This window comes from Mustela nigripes, chromosome 6, assembly GCF_022355385.1.
Source record: "Mustela nigripes isolate SB6536 chromosome 6, MUSNIG.SB6536, whole genome shotgun sequence".
In the NCBI taxonomy this organism is placed as follows: Eukaryota; Metazoa; Chordata; class Mammalia; order Carnivora; family Mustelidae; genus Mustela; species Mustela nigripes.
The window spans coordinates 110,882,433-110,895,447 of record NC_081562.1 but is presented as its reverse complement, the minus strand read 5'-3'; the positions used below and the strand labels follow the sequence as shown (position 1 = coordinate 110,895,447).

The following is a 13,015-nucleotide window of genomic DNA, read 5'->3' as shown; positions in this document are numbered from 1 at the left end:
GGACTCGCGGGCGGACGGTCCCTGGGGCCAAGCCACAGACCCTGCTCTCTGCTCTTCTCCCCACACACCCTCTAGCCTCCATCCAAGGCCCCAACTGCCAGGAAACCAGTTACTACGAGCATACCCTCGCCCTGACACTCTGAACTGTACGCCCCTCTGTCTGCCTCTTCCTGATGGGAGAAGCTGCACAAATCCCCTCCCTTCTCTGACAGGAACGGGATCCGTTCAGACTCGGGACTCCTCGCTGCCCACCCCAGCGGGCAGGAGCCCTGCCCATCCCCCTCCAGAGCGGGGGCGAAGGACACGGCCCCTGCAGTGGGCAGGAGGAGGAGCGTGCTGGGGGGCTCAGCAGATGAAGCCTCTGCCCTCGGCTCAGGTCATGATCTCGGGGTCCTGGGATCGAGTCCTGCATTGGGCTCCCTATTCTAAAGGAGTCTGCTTCTCCCTCTGCCTCTGGTGCTCCCCCTGCTTTTGCCCTCTCTCTCTCTCTCTCTCTCTCTCTCTCTGTGTCACATAAATAAATAAAATCTTAAAAAAAAAAAAAAAAGTGGTCAGGAGCAAAGCAGGCACGTCGCCCACCTCTCCCAGCAGACAACGGGATGGACGCCTCTGGTTCCCTAGGTCAAGGTTCCTCCGAAGGAAATCCAAGATGCTCTTCTCCTAAGGCAGCCCCAGTGTACCGCTGTGCTCCAGCCCAGCCCCTCACCGGGGAGTGTGGGCGTCTGGCAGGAGAGCTCCCACTAAATAGCCCATAGAAACCCTGCGGATACAGAGCCAACAGAACGAATGGGAGGTCCTAAGTCTGAAGGATGAACATGCACTTTCCCAGGTCAGCTTCCACACCCAGAGAGTCAGCACACGCACGGGCCCTGCTTCCTACGACACTCACCCTGAGGATATGACCTGCCTTGGTTTAACGTGGGCCTTCCTGGCCTTGGCACCATGGGCCCTGGGACCAGAATACAAATTCCTCGTTGTGGGAGCTGTGCCGGGCGTCACGGGGTTCCCACCGGCACCCTGGTCTCCTCTCGCGAGATGCCGGGAGCACGGCTCTCACCCTGACAGTGGGACAGTCAGAACCGTCCGCCCTGGGGGGCGGATCCCAGCCCTGCCGCGGGCTGGACCCCAGAGAGAGACTGAACAGCAGCTTGGGAGGGCTGTGGTGGGGCCCACCGTGTTAACCTCACCCAAACCCGATAAATACAAACCCCAAACTCACAGAACCACAGCTCAGAAAAGCACACCAAAGCCCAGGGGAAAAAAAAAACAAAAACAAAACCCCCCAAAAAACCCTCTTTCCAGCAGATAACACACACACCCTCCTGCGGCCCAGCAGGCACAGGCTTGGGAACAGCCACTTTCCAGAAGGAGAAACGGATGGGGACAGCCGGCACCGGAACCCAAGCCAGCTCCCGGGCTGGGGGCTGGGGGGCCGGGTCGGGGCTGCACACAGGACGGGCGGTCAGCGCCACCGCTTCAGAGGCCGGCCGGGACGTGCAGGGGTGAGGGGGAGAGGGGCGCTGGAACCAGGGTCAGAAACCACTGCGGCCAAACGCACCAAGACCGGTCACGAGGGGCGTCCGGGGAGCAGAGTAAGCCCAGACACTGCACAGGTCTCCCGCCCGCACAGCTGGAGAGCACAGTTCAGCCGCCCGGGATGGCACGGGTCCCCCACGGGGACTACGACAGACACTGAAGTGGTCGCGCACGACCCTGCAGAAGACAGGCGTGACGGGAGCACAAAGCCCACACACAAGGCGTATCTGCCAAGGCTTTAATGGTGTCCAGACCCCCGTCCAGACTTTCACACGTCATGCTGGGAAAAATCGGAATACGAAATCCTCATGGTGGTTTCGCAGGAATCAAGTCATTTAAAAAACACGTGCTGTGTTTTCAGCTTTCTCAGAGCTCATAAATTTAAAAAGTAAATATACATCATTTTTTTCCTGATAGTCCCTGGAATAACTAGCAGGGTCCAAACTACACAGGGGCCTTCCTTCCCAACCTCGTCCGCTTCTCTGCGCTCAGGACCCCAGGAGAGAACGGGCCGGGCCTACTGTCCCGTGTCAGGAACCCGGTTTCCAAGTGAACACGTGAACAGCTGTTAGGGAGGTGGCCTGGGTTCTACAGAAATGATGAGAAGCTCGAAGTGGCCACTGTCTCCTGCTTACCTCAACTTGCTTACTCAAATCCACCAGCCCCGCCCACATTAAATAACTATTACTTCTTTAGGGAAGGAGGGGCTACAAATAAACACATTAATCCCAGGAGACCACAGAGTGCCCCGGGGGCTCTCCCCTCCCCACGCCCTCCCTGCCAGATCTCGGAGACCTGCTCCTCGACCAGCGAGCACCACCCCCTCCCCGCGCCCCCACAGGACCCCCAGCCCCCCGGGGCCCTGGCCTGGCCCGGCCTGGGTGTGCCCGTCCAGGTCAGCAGCACCCAGGCAGGCGCGAGGCTCAGGTCCCACAATCAGAGACAACGGGAGGGAGACGCAGCACTGACCTCATAGATAAAGTACACTTTGGCCCCCACGTAAATGCCCATGCGCACCACGGCTCGGACAGCGGCGTTCATACCTGCGGAAGGAATCAGGGACAGGAGTCAGTGACCAGGCGGGGGCGAGTCTGGCTGGGCCACCGGACCCGCTGGGACCAGGCGTGCACCGAGAAACAGCAGCAGGTTCCTCACGCAGACCACGGGCCTGGCGCATCCCTCGGGGGTCAATGTCAGCCCAGAACGAGTCATCGTGAAAGAGCGGGGGCACCTCAGAGTCGCGGCAGGCAGGCATGGGACACCCACTCGCGGGGGGCTGTGGGCAGCACCGCCCGTTCCCCAGACACCAGAGGGGCTGGGGGTTCCGTGCAGTCAGCCCAACTCAAACCTATACGGAAAAGGGACAATCCCGGTGATCGGAGAAGATGAAAGAGAAATACCTGATTTCAGGAGCAGCCCCCAGGGTAAAACAATTTTTTAGTCAACGGCCTTAAATTCAAAATAAGTCCTGCTGTTTTATTAAAAGAAAAATTAAACCAATATACTATAAATAATACCTACTCAAGATAAATCTAGGACATTTTCCACACTTTCCCAGGGGCTGTTACATATTAAAAGTGACTTTTTTTTAAGATTTATTTATTTGAGAGAGAGAATACAAGAGAGCATGATGGGGTGAAGGGCAGAGAGAGAAGCAGGCTCCCCGCTGAGCTCGATCCCAGGGCTCCATCACAGGACCCTGAGATCGTGACCTAAGCTGAAGGCAGAGGCTGCACCCACTGAGCCACCCGGGCGCCCCTAAAAGCACCTGTGTGCCGTGGCCTCGTGTGTCTGCTGCTCTCCCGTTCGCTCTCCCTGGGAGCCGCATTTCTGACCAGCTCATCCGGGCCGTGCAACCACTGTCAAGACCCAGGTGAACAGGTCTGGATTTCACCCCTCCAGAACCCTGGGTCCTCCCCGTGGCTACGAGTTGGCCCCGGGAGGACAGGGGTGGGGCCGGGGACTCAGGAAGGACACAGTCCCAGGCCTCCAGCGCTCAGCGCCCGGACTCCCAGCCAGACTCCCCTGCACACACCCACCCGACGGCCCCAGGCAGCCTTCTCTGCTAGTTTACGGTTCAGAAACCAACCTCAGGTCTGAAGACGCTGGAGAGCAGGACCCATGAAGCAAAGCCACTCCCAGTCACAGCCGACGAAGGCACTGTGGCTCCCAGGGGCGTAACAGACACGGAGACTCCATCCCTGGCACGGGACGGTAAGCCTGCTCAGAGGACGACGCACTGACCTTCCTGACGGAAGAATAAGGCTGTGGGCTTGAGATCTAGACGGACGTGGACGTGTGTACCCCGAGTCTCACGACTTCCTATCCAAACCAGGCTTAGGACGTGAAGAACTTGAACAAACTAGGGATCAGCAGGTCTTCCTCCCTCCGGACACACAAACTCCCTAGATCAAGAAGCAATCAACTTCTGCTCCTCCCCCCACACCCCTCCTCCTCCTGCCGCAGCCTCGGTTCCCTGTTGCTCACGCCCCTGACGCACGCCCTCCACAACCCCTGCCCCTAAACCTGACACTTGTCCCGACATTTGCCCCAAATCCTGCCGCGTCCCTCTAACGTGATGCACACCATGGCCAGAAGGACTTGAAACAGGTTTTTCTCTTTGGTTAGCAATTATACAAGCAATTTATTAATACATTTGTCCTGTTCAAAAAAAAAAAATAAAAATAAAGCAGATTTTGGAAAAGGCAAAACTGCGGAGACCCTGCAAAGGTCTGGGCTGCCAGGGCTGGGGGGACAGGGGAGGCAGGTGCGCTATTCTCTCGCCTGCCCCGCGAGTGGTGCGGCTCATCCCACATCCGTGCAAACCCACAGGACACGCAGCACCAGCAGCGACTCGGGTGGAAACCACCGGCTTTGGGGGAGGATAGGGAGTCAGGGCAAAGCCACGGGCGGTAACGCAGGGCCGCAAGGTGGGCGCGCAGGCAGCAGCACACTCTGCACCTTCCGCTCAATCTTGCTATGAAACAAAACTGCTCCAAAAAATAAAGTCTTTAAAAAAAAAAATCAGGGGCATCTGGCTGGCTCAGCCAAAGGAGCACGTGACCCTAGATCTCCAGGTTGTGAGTTCAAGCCCCACGCTGGGTGTAGAGATTACTTAGAAATAATTTTTTTTTTAAAGATGTTATTTATTTTAGACAAAGAGTGACGGAGGGAAGGGGCAGCAGGACAGAGAATGTCCCCAGCTGACTCCCCACCCTACCCCAGGTAGACCTCAGGGTCGGGAGATCGTTCCCTGAGCCCAGTCCACGAGTCGGATGCTTGACTGACTGAGCCCGCCAGGCGCCCCAGAGATAAAATCTTAGAAAGTAAAAGCTGCGCTGGCTTGCCCACCTGCCGGAGCCACCCGCAGGAGCCCCCATGGAAACGCGGGGACACGCCGCTGCCTCACCCTGTCACCAGCTGGTGTGACACTTCTGTGTTCCCCAGGGGTTCACCGGATCAGCCTCCACAAGCAGGAATATGCCCACCTTCTTGCTCTGGATTCTACCCAGGGGGCCTGCACGCATCACCCCATCCGCAGGGAGAGATTCTCCCCCGGGGGCTCCTCCCACCTGCTTGCCCCGCACCCACTGAACCTCATAGCGCGCTACCCAGCACAGCCCAGAGCTCCCCCAGGACCACCACCACGTGCCATCCGTCCCAGCTGCTGGACACCATCCGTCAACCTCAACCTGCAGAGAGACCTCCCAGCAAGCCCCCACCACTCCTTATCCCTGAAGAGCTCCGTGCACCCACGCAAGCGATGGGGCGGGGGGAGGGGCACTGCCGCAGGTGTGGCGCAGGAGCTCATCTGCACGTCCAAGTGCGGGTCTCTCCGTGGCACTGCCCCTGCGCACGCAGCCTCGCCGCAGACCTGAGCCGGATGAGCCCTTCCACAGACAACAGGATTCTAGGCCTGGTGCTGCGGCCCCCTGTCCCCGGGGAAACTAATCCCCCAACCCTTCAACCACGCCAAGACGATCGCCAGGTGACAAGCATGATTAACGCGGGACTTCAGGCCCTCGCCCTCCGGAGTGGCCTCTCTCTAGGGAGACACAGCCCCGGGGGGTATCTCGTAAATGCGCGATAAATGGGGGGTTCTAGACAATGTCACCAACGGCAGGAGGAAACTGTGGCAAGTACACCTGATCCGGAGGGGACGCCCGGGAGACGTGTCACGGGAGCTCCGAACACCAGCCCCCACGCCTGACTCCCACCCTCGCCTCGTGGGGGGAGCCTGCACTCACCTGAGAAGGGGCCAGTCACCTGCCGCACTGGGTGTCCCCTGGGCCCTGGCAGAGGCCCCCAGGCCAGTCACCTGCTGCACTGGGTGTCCCCTGGGCCCTGGCAGAGGCCCCCAGGGGGGTGGGGGGCTTCCGGAGGGCAGGGACAGAGGAGCCTGAGCTGGACATCTTCCTGGAGATCCCCAGGGAGGGTGGGCGGCAGCCGGGCCTCAGAAGATCCACCTCCTGGGCTCAGGAGGCTTTCTTAGCGGTGAGCGCAGCCAGCCGGCTCCTCCCACAGCTGGTGCTAGTCCTGGGGAGCCTGGGGGGGCTGTTCCAGCTCATGAAGGCTCTGGGGAGCCTGTGGGGTCCGGAGTCCCCCTGGGGGGATGAGGAAATCAGGCTCTGAGCAGACACAGCGAGAGCCAAGGGAACACAATTAATAAAAGGCACAGCTGGAGAGTAAACCTTCCTCTCCGCTGTATTTCAACTAAAAGACGAGCGACCTCCCTCCGGTACAATGGCGCAGCTTCAGAATCTCAGAAGGGAACTCGGGAGTGAACATGCCTGCTGGGCCGGGGCCTGGGGCTCAGCCAGGGCTCCCTGCAGGGGGGTGTGGGGCTGGGCCCTGCCGGTGGACACCTTCCCAGGAGGGAACCCTGGAGGACAAAAACCAAGCACAACAGAGAACGCCCCCATGTCCCCGCCACGGCTTCGCACACAGTCTGGACAATGGGCTTCGTTCCTCGTGCTTTTTGCTTTTTGTTTCCGGAGCCAGATCTGGGAATTCAAACAAGTCTCCCAATTACTACCGTGGGAAAATGAGATCCTGCAAGCAGGTCGGAATCCTAGTATGGGAAAAGGAAAGGAACCTCCTCCTCATTTGCAAATCTTTAGACTCTGGCCTGCTAGGAATGAAGACGTTGGTTATGGAAACCAAAAAGGAACAAGTCTTGAAAAAATTAGGGAGCAGCTGAGTGGGAACCGTGTGATCAGTCCTTGAGATGGGACAGACAGGACAGGCCGTTAAACCCTTGTCTTGATTTTACATGTCTGCTGCTTCCTCCTAAAATATCCTGCAGGGAAGATCGGCCTGCACGATCATTCCTTCCTGAATTAAAATACAAACTTTCAAAAAAAAAAAAAAAGGAATGTTCAATCAGTCACTCTATTGTGTATCTGACACGAATATGACCCTGCGTATGAACTACACCGGAATGAAAATGAGAACTTAAAACATAGTAATAAAAGAAATTAATAATGTAAATTTAAAAAAATTAAAAAGATCATTTCTTCCCTGAGGTCACAGAGTGCAGTGGACCTGCTCTGATGACATTCAAAGTTGGAATCATTTCTAAGGAGCGGATCCTAATAAAATAATGAAGGCTCATTCTTGTTGTTTCCCACGTGATCTGAACAGCAGGATCAGTCTCCTTCCGGATCCCTTCAGACCAGCCTGTCCGGAGCTAATCCCCGCTGCTCATCCCCTCGCTAACGTCAGCACTTAATATTCCATTTTGAAAAGTAAAGTCAGGTTGTTTGGCTGTCTTACTGGCTTCCCCCTGAAATCACGTCGTTCTCAGCTTTGTAGCAAAGCCATGGTGTCAGCCTGTGTCAGAAAACAAACCTGCACCACCGTATCTTGCCCTCGCTCCCCAAGCTCTCCATAAAAGCTTCCCGACTAGGGGTGCCTGGTGGGGCTCGGGTCATGATCTCAGGGTCCTGGGACTGAGCCCCACATCAGGCTCTCTGCTCGGTGGGAAGCCTGCTTCTCCCTCTCTCACTCCCCCTGCTTGTGTTTCCTCCCTCAGCTGTGTCTCTCTCTGTCAAATGAATAAATAAAAATCTTTAAAACTTCCCCAGGGAGTAATTCAGGGGCTGGAGGGCCCAACGGAGCCCTGGGTCCGGCGGCTGGCTCCCCTGTAGATCAGTAATGAAGCTGGCAGCGTCTCTGCGTCCTGCCCCACACAAATCACTGAGCTCGGGGTGAAAAGAAAAGTCAGAAGAAAGCTTGACTTTCTTCTCACCGGTCTGTGAGGGGAGCTGCGTCCATCCGATGCCCAGGGATGGGGGGCCCTTCTCTCGGCCAGGCACTGGGGCTCCATCCAGGATGGAGCCGTCCGGTGAGGAACACACACGCCGTGCCCAGCGCAGGCCGGTGCCGAGGAGGAGGACCCGCAGCCGGGCAGGGCTGGGGGACCGGGTGTGGGACACTGTGAGACGCGGGGAGGGAGCTCGCGCGGGCCTCCTCCAGAAGCCCTAGGGGCAGGGAACACAAGAAGCCAGCCAAGGGGACATCTGGAAAAGAAGGCCCTGCAGGGCCACGCGCGGCACCCCAGCGTCCACTGCAGACCCGGGGACCACTGCCAGCAGCCCTGGCCTGGCATCCGAGCTTCGACACAAACACTCAGGAGGGACCCTGTGGACACATGGTCGCCATGGCCACCTGGGATGGACCCCACGTGCCGGAACCCCACTGTGGCTGGGAAGGCCGCTGGCCACAGCGAGAGGCCCTGCGTCACCGAGCGGACTGCTGGGCTCGGCGTGGGGAAAGAGAAGGTGGGATGTCTTATTGACGAGCCTTCTAGGCTGCACAAAATACACGTTTACAATTCATTGCTTTAACGTGGTGACAGGATAAAGTCACACACGTAACGGGCTTCGCGTGGGATCTAGTTCGGAACGTCCTCTCTAGTGGCCATGTGTCTGTCTTGCCACGGGAAGGACAAGGGTCACTGAATATTCCCTCCCGGGCTCCTAATGGAGCTAAGCTCACACTGACGGCCTTTCGCTGGCCTCCCCCTGCTCACTAGAGTCCTCGGCATCTCCTCCTGCTGCACAGATGAGCTCCTATCTGAGGCCAAACCCTCCACTTACAAAATGCGCCCCACACCCCTGGACACCGAAGGAGCACCCTGGGGCAGGAGCGCCCAGCCCCACCCCTGCAGTCCTCCAGCTCCGGCCCAAGTCTGGAGTCCTCAAGACCCTAAACTTGGGCTTCCCACTCCAGCCCTCCTGGCCACGCCACAAAACTACCGTCCGGAGCAGCCAGGACCTGCAGTGGCTTTCCTGCTCGCCCCTCTCCCCCCAATCCAGAATCCTCACCGCCTGCCCCTCCCCACAGCCTCACCCATCTGGCCCTGACCTCCTCCTCCCAGCCCTGCTCACGCTTCCCCCTAGCCAGGCTGCTTTGCCCTAGCTCAGCCCTCCGTTCCTGGTGGGGTGCGAGTTGGGTGCAGGGTCCCCGGACCACAGGTGCCCTGGGCCTTCCAGAAACAGAGACTCTTTCCTAGGTCCAGCTTGCTTCTAGACTCAGTGTGAGCTCCCTGAGAGACGGGGGTCCGCTGTTCGCCTGACGCAGGACTGCCCATCGGCGGTCATCGTCCGTGGGTAGGACGAGGACATGCAAAGGGAACCGCACCGCAGGAATGTCAGCCCAGGGCTGAACCGCTCACCCTCCGCCGCTCTTCCGAACATTCTCTGGCCCGGAGAAGCGTCCAGCAGCATCACTTACTTACAGCCTTTTCACAAGGGGTCCTAAGTTGACCAACCTTCCCAGCCAAGTTCCTCATCAAGGTCGGGAAGCCATCCTGGGAAACTGCCACACGCACCCAGGATGCAAGCAAGGTGCTGAGCCGACCTGAGAGACAAGCCCCCACTAGACCCCACCTACAAAATCAGAACAGGCATCTCTGGAAGAGCCCTGGGCCTCGGCTGGGCAACCAGGAAGGAGGAAGCTCCTGACCCCCCAGGGGCAGGGGGGGGCGTGGTCCCCGGCAGCGGGGCCTGGTCCCAGCTGTGGGGCGTGGTCCCCAGCGGTGGGGCGTGGTCCGGGCAGTGGGGCGTGGTCCCCAGCAGCAGGGCCTGGTCCCGGCAGCGGGGCGTGGTCCCCAGCAGTGGGGCGTGGTCCCCAGCGGTGCGCTGCACTTTCTCTTCTGCACACCTCCTCCTGGCTCCTGCCCTCCCCTGAACAGGGGAGACAGGAAGAGGAAAGGGGAGGCAGGAGGGAGGAGGGGAGAGGAGAGAGGTTGACTCCGGTCCACTCCGCCAGCGTCCCTCACTGTACCAAGGATGGAGGCCCCGCCCACTGCTGGCAGAGAACAGAACCGGGAACCAGGACCTACTCATCAGTGTCTTGACTCTCGAGGCGCTGCTCTGCCACACGCTTTGCTGCGTCTTGTCCCCACAGGCACAATTCCCATAATTCCCAGCACGCTAAGTATACGGTGGCGAAGATGCGTGGGATACAGGGGCAGTGGGAGGACACGGGGCTTCCTGGCAGGTGCGCTGCATCGAACAAAACCGGAGCACCGTGCCAAGCTGGCACAAGACCACCTGTTCTTACCCAAACACGCCCCCCTGACCTGGTTACCACCGCACCAGCTGTACAGTTCGGGGCCCCCATGTTTCCATTCCCGTGTTGCTGGCCCATCCCCCCCCCCTTTTTTTTTTGGTTGGTTTGTTGTTTTTATTTTAAGATTTTATTTATTTATTTGACAGAGAGATCACAAGTAGGCAGAGAAGCAGGCAGAGAGAGGGGGAAGCAGGCTCCCTGCTGAGCAGAGAGCCCGATGTGGGACTCAACCCAAGACCCTGAGATCATGACCTGAGCCTAAGGCAGAGGCTTCACCCACTGAGCCACCCAGGCGCCCCCCCCACCCCATCCCTGGGTTTCTAACGGTGACTGCTTCCGACAGCCCCTCAGATTGGTGGAGTGTGTCCCACGGGCCCCAATTCTCCCTGATGAAGGGTTCCAGTTCTGAACAGAAGCTATTTGTTCCCCCCCAAGGCAGGACTGAGCTTTTCTTAAAGACAACAGAGCGCCTAGCTTCTAACGGTCGCCGGGGTGGGCTGTGCAGAATGTGTGCGTTACGGAACAGGGGGCAGGGAGCTGACCGCCCATGGCACTCAAGGAATGAGCACTGAAGCTCTAACACGCCACACCCCTAGACACAACCGTGCTTGCTAAATTATTAAATTGCACATGGGGAAAAAGTCCTCCCACTACAGAACGTATGTGTCCAGTAAGGGGCCCCCGAGACCGGGGAGGCGAGAAGCCAGCAGCCCCCCGTTTTCCTCTGCACCGAGCTGGGTTCTGCAGCCAGTGCAGCTCTGGGCGAGCACAGAAGGAGCCCGCACCAGCAGGGCTCCAGGGCGGCGTCCAAGCAACACAGGGTCAACGGCAGAGCTGCCCCAGGCCGGGGCTCTGGCCACCAGTTCCCCACACTTCCGATGATGGCCCTAAAGTCCCAAGCTTTGAGCCATTAGCCACTCCCAGATACTGCTCTGCAGATAGAAGGCTGCTCTTGATCAATGAAGGCTCAAGTCCCTGAAATGACTTAATGAGGAAAGGAAGGAGCCAGGATGGCAGTCAGCCCGCATTTTATGAAAGGGAGCAGCCCTAGAGATTCAGGGGGAGCTATCCTTCACGCCGAGTCCCCGCTGGACACCAGAAAGGCACTGAAGACGACCTCCCATGCTCTCCGAGGCCCCCTGGCCCGGCCTGGGCTGCCACCTGGAACTCAAGGAAGCCAGTCCCTCGTAAAGCCCACCTGCTCCCCCGGGAATGGGGAACGAGTTACCGCACCTGAGCATGGCGCCCGCCGCCAGCAAATGTTAGTGGCTCCTACTATCATTTTAAAGACCAACCGAGACTCAATTTATGTGAACTCTCTGGAGACTACGGTCATGTTTGCTTTGCCTCGGGCAAAGAGGACTTTACAATTCTTTGCTGTGATGCCCGCTGGGGGCACCCGACTTCACCTTCTCATCTGAGCCCACAGTCAGTGTCCACGCCCGTGAATCATTTTTGGTGAATGACACAACCTCGCTTGAGGGTGGCTACTTAGTCATGGAAAGGCTGCCTGTCCAGTAAGGTGGAAAATCCGTTTAAACTTGCAGAGATGCCTTATGACAGCAGAAGACACCCAAAGAATGAGAAAAATAATCAGCCCTAGAAATAGTCTTCCTTAGTGGGTGGGGCTGGGGCAGTTGAACAGAGATGCACAATTTTCTTCTTTTGTATTTTAACAGTAACTAAATTCGACTGGAAAACAAAGCCCTTCATCACTCTGGTGTCAAGGGTTGCATGGCTTCAGCTGACCTAAGGCTTTCCCTATAAAAAGGTGTTTTCTGCTCCACTATCAAAGCTGCTTGGAAATCACCCGGGGGCACCTGAGGGGCTCATCAGTTCCGTGTCTGACTTTTGGCTCAGGTCATGATCTCAGGGTCCTCTGACTCTGCCCTCAGCAGGGAGCCCACCTGGGTTTCTCTCTTTCCCCCTCGGCTCCTCCTCTCTCTCTCTGTCTCTCTGATGAGTACACACGTATAAAAACAAAATCTTGAACACCTGGACTTCCATTTTACAAGGCCCCTGGAGAGCATGGCCTACTGGGAAGGCCCCAGGACTGAAATTGGACAGAAGTTGGTTTAAATTCTGCCCAATGCCACACATGAGCTGTGTGACCCGAACCAGGTCACTTATGTCTTTGTAGCTCTTCCTCCCGCCTTCAAAACGAAGACGACATGTCTGGGAGCAAGGTGACCGGGCCTGGAGAGAACAGTAAAGTTCCTGGTACACAGAACGAGCCCAACAAGTAGTAGCTACGCTCCCCCCCCCCAACCCCACCCCCCCCCCCCCCCCCCCCCCCCCCACCCCCCCCCGCCACGGGGAATCTGACCAAAATTTCACACCTGATTGGAAACCCCAACATTAAGACTTGTAGATGCTGCTCCCCTGGGTCTCAGGTAGGAGCAAAATTCTCCCTAGAGCAGGGAGAACACGTCCTGACTGAACGCGGAGTCAGGCTAAAAATGGCAAAAGAAAAGAGCTGAGTGTCTCAGGCACATCTCTAGCAACGACCTTGCTAAGGGGGCCTGCGAATGCGCAGCCGCGGTGACCAGACCCCGGGCCCAGGCCGAGATGAGCTTCCTCAGCGGGACATACACCCAGATGCTCCATAGGTCTAAGACCGGACAAAAGCAGGGCATCACACTCTGCACGAAGTCCAAGAAAACCCCAAGTCAGAGGCCTTCCCTGCACCACGGTGAGATGAGGCACAGGGCTCTCTCTGGGCCACCCAGATGGGCACCTCCCATGCCAAGCGGGCTTCCCATGGGACTGGATTCTCGGAAGATCATCTTCCACGGAGCAGAGGACAGGGGCACAGACGGCCTCTGCTGGAACCACTCCCAAGGGCTGAGCCGAGCTCCGGGGCAGAAAAGGCTGATTCTGCAGGTCAGGTCATCATCTCGGG

At 58.0% G+C, this 13,015-nt stretch overlaps 1 protein-coding gene across 2 annotated transcripts in view; it reads right to left on the bottom strand.

Moving 5' to 3' along the window:
* PFKP (phosphofructokinase, platelet) overlaps positions 1 to 13,015 on the bottom strand; it is a 52,001-nt gene that overhangs the window by 36,805 nt on the left and 2,181 nt on the right. For both annotated transcript variants that reach the window (XM_059403986.1, XM_059403985.1), the window contains exon 2: positions 2,506 to 2,579. In XM_059403986.1, coding sequence (XP_059259969.1) covers positions 2,506 to 2,579 — 74 coding nt within the window. The remainder of the gene's footprint in view (positions 1 to 2,505; positions 2,580 to 13,015) is intronic.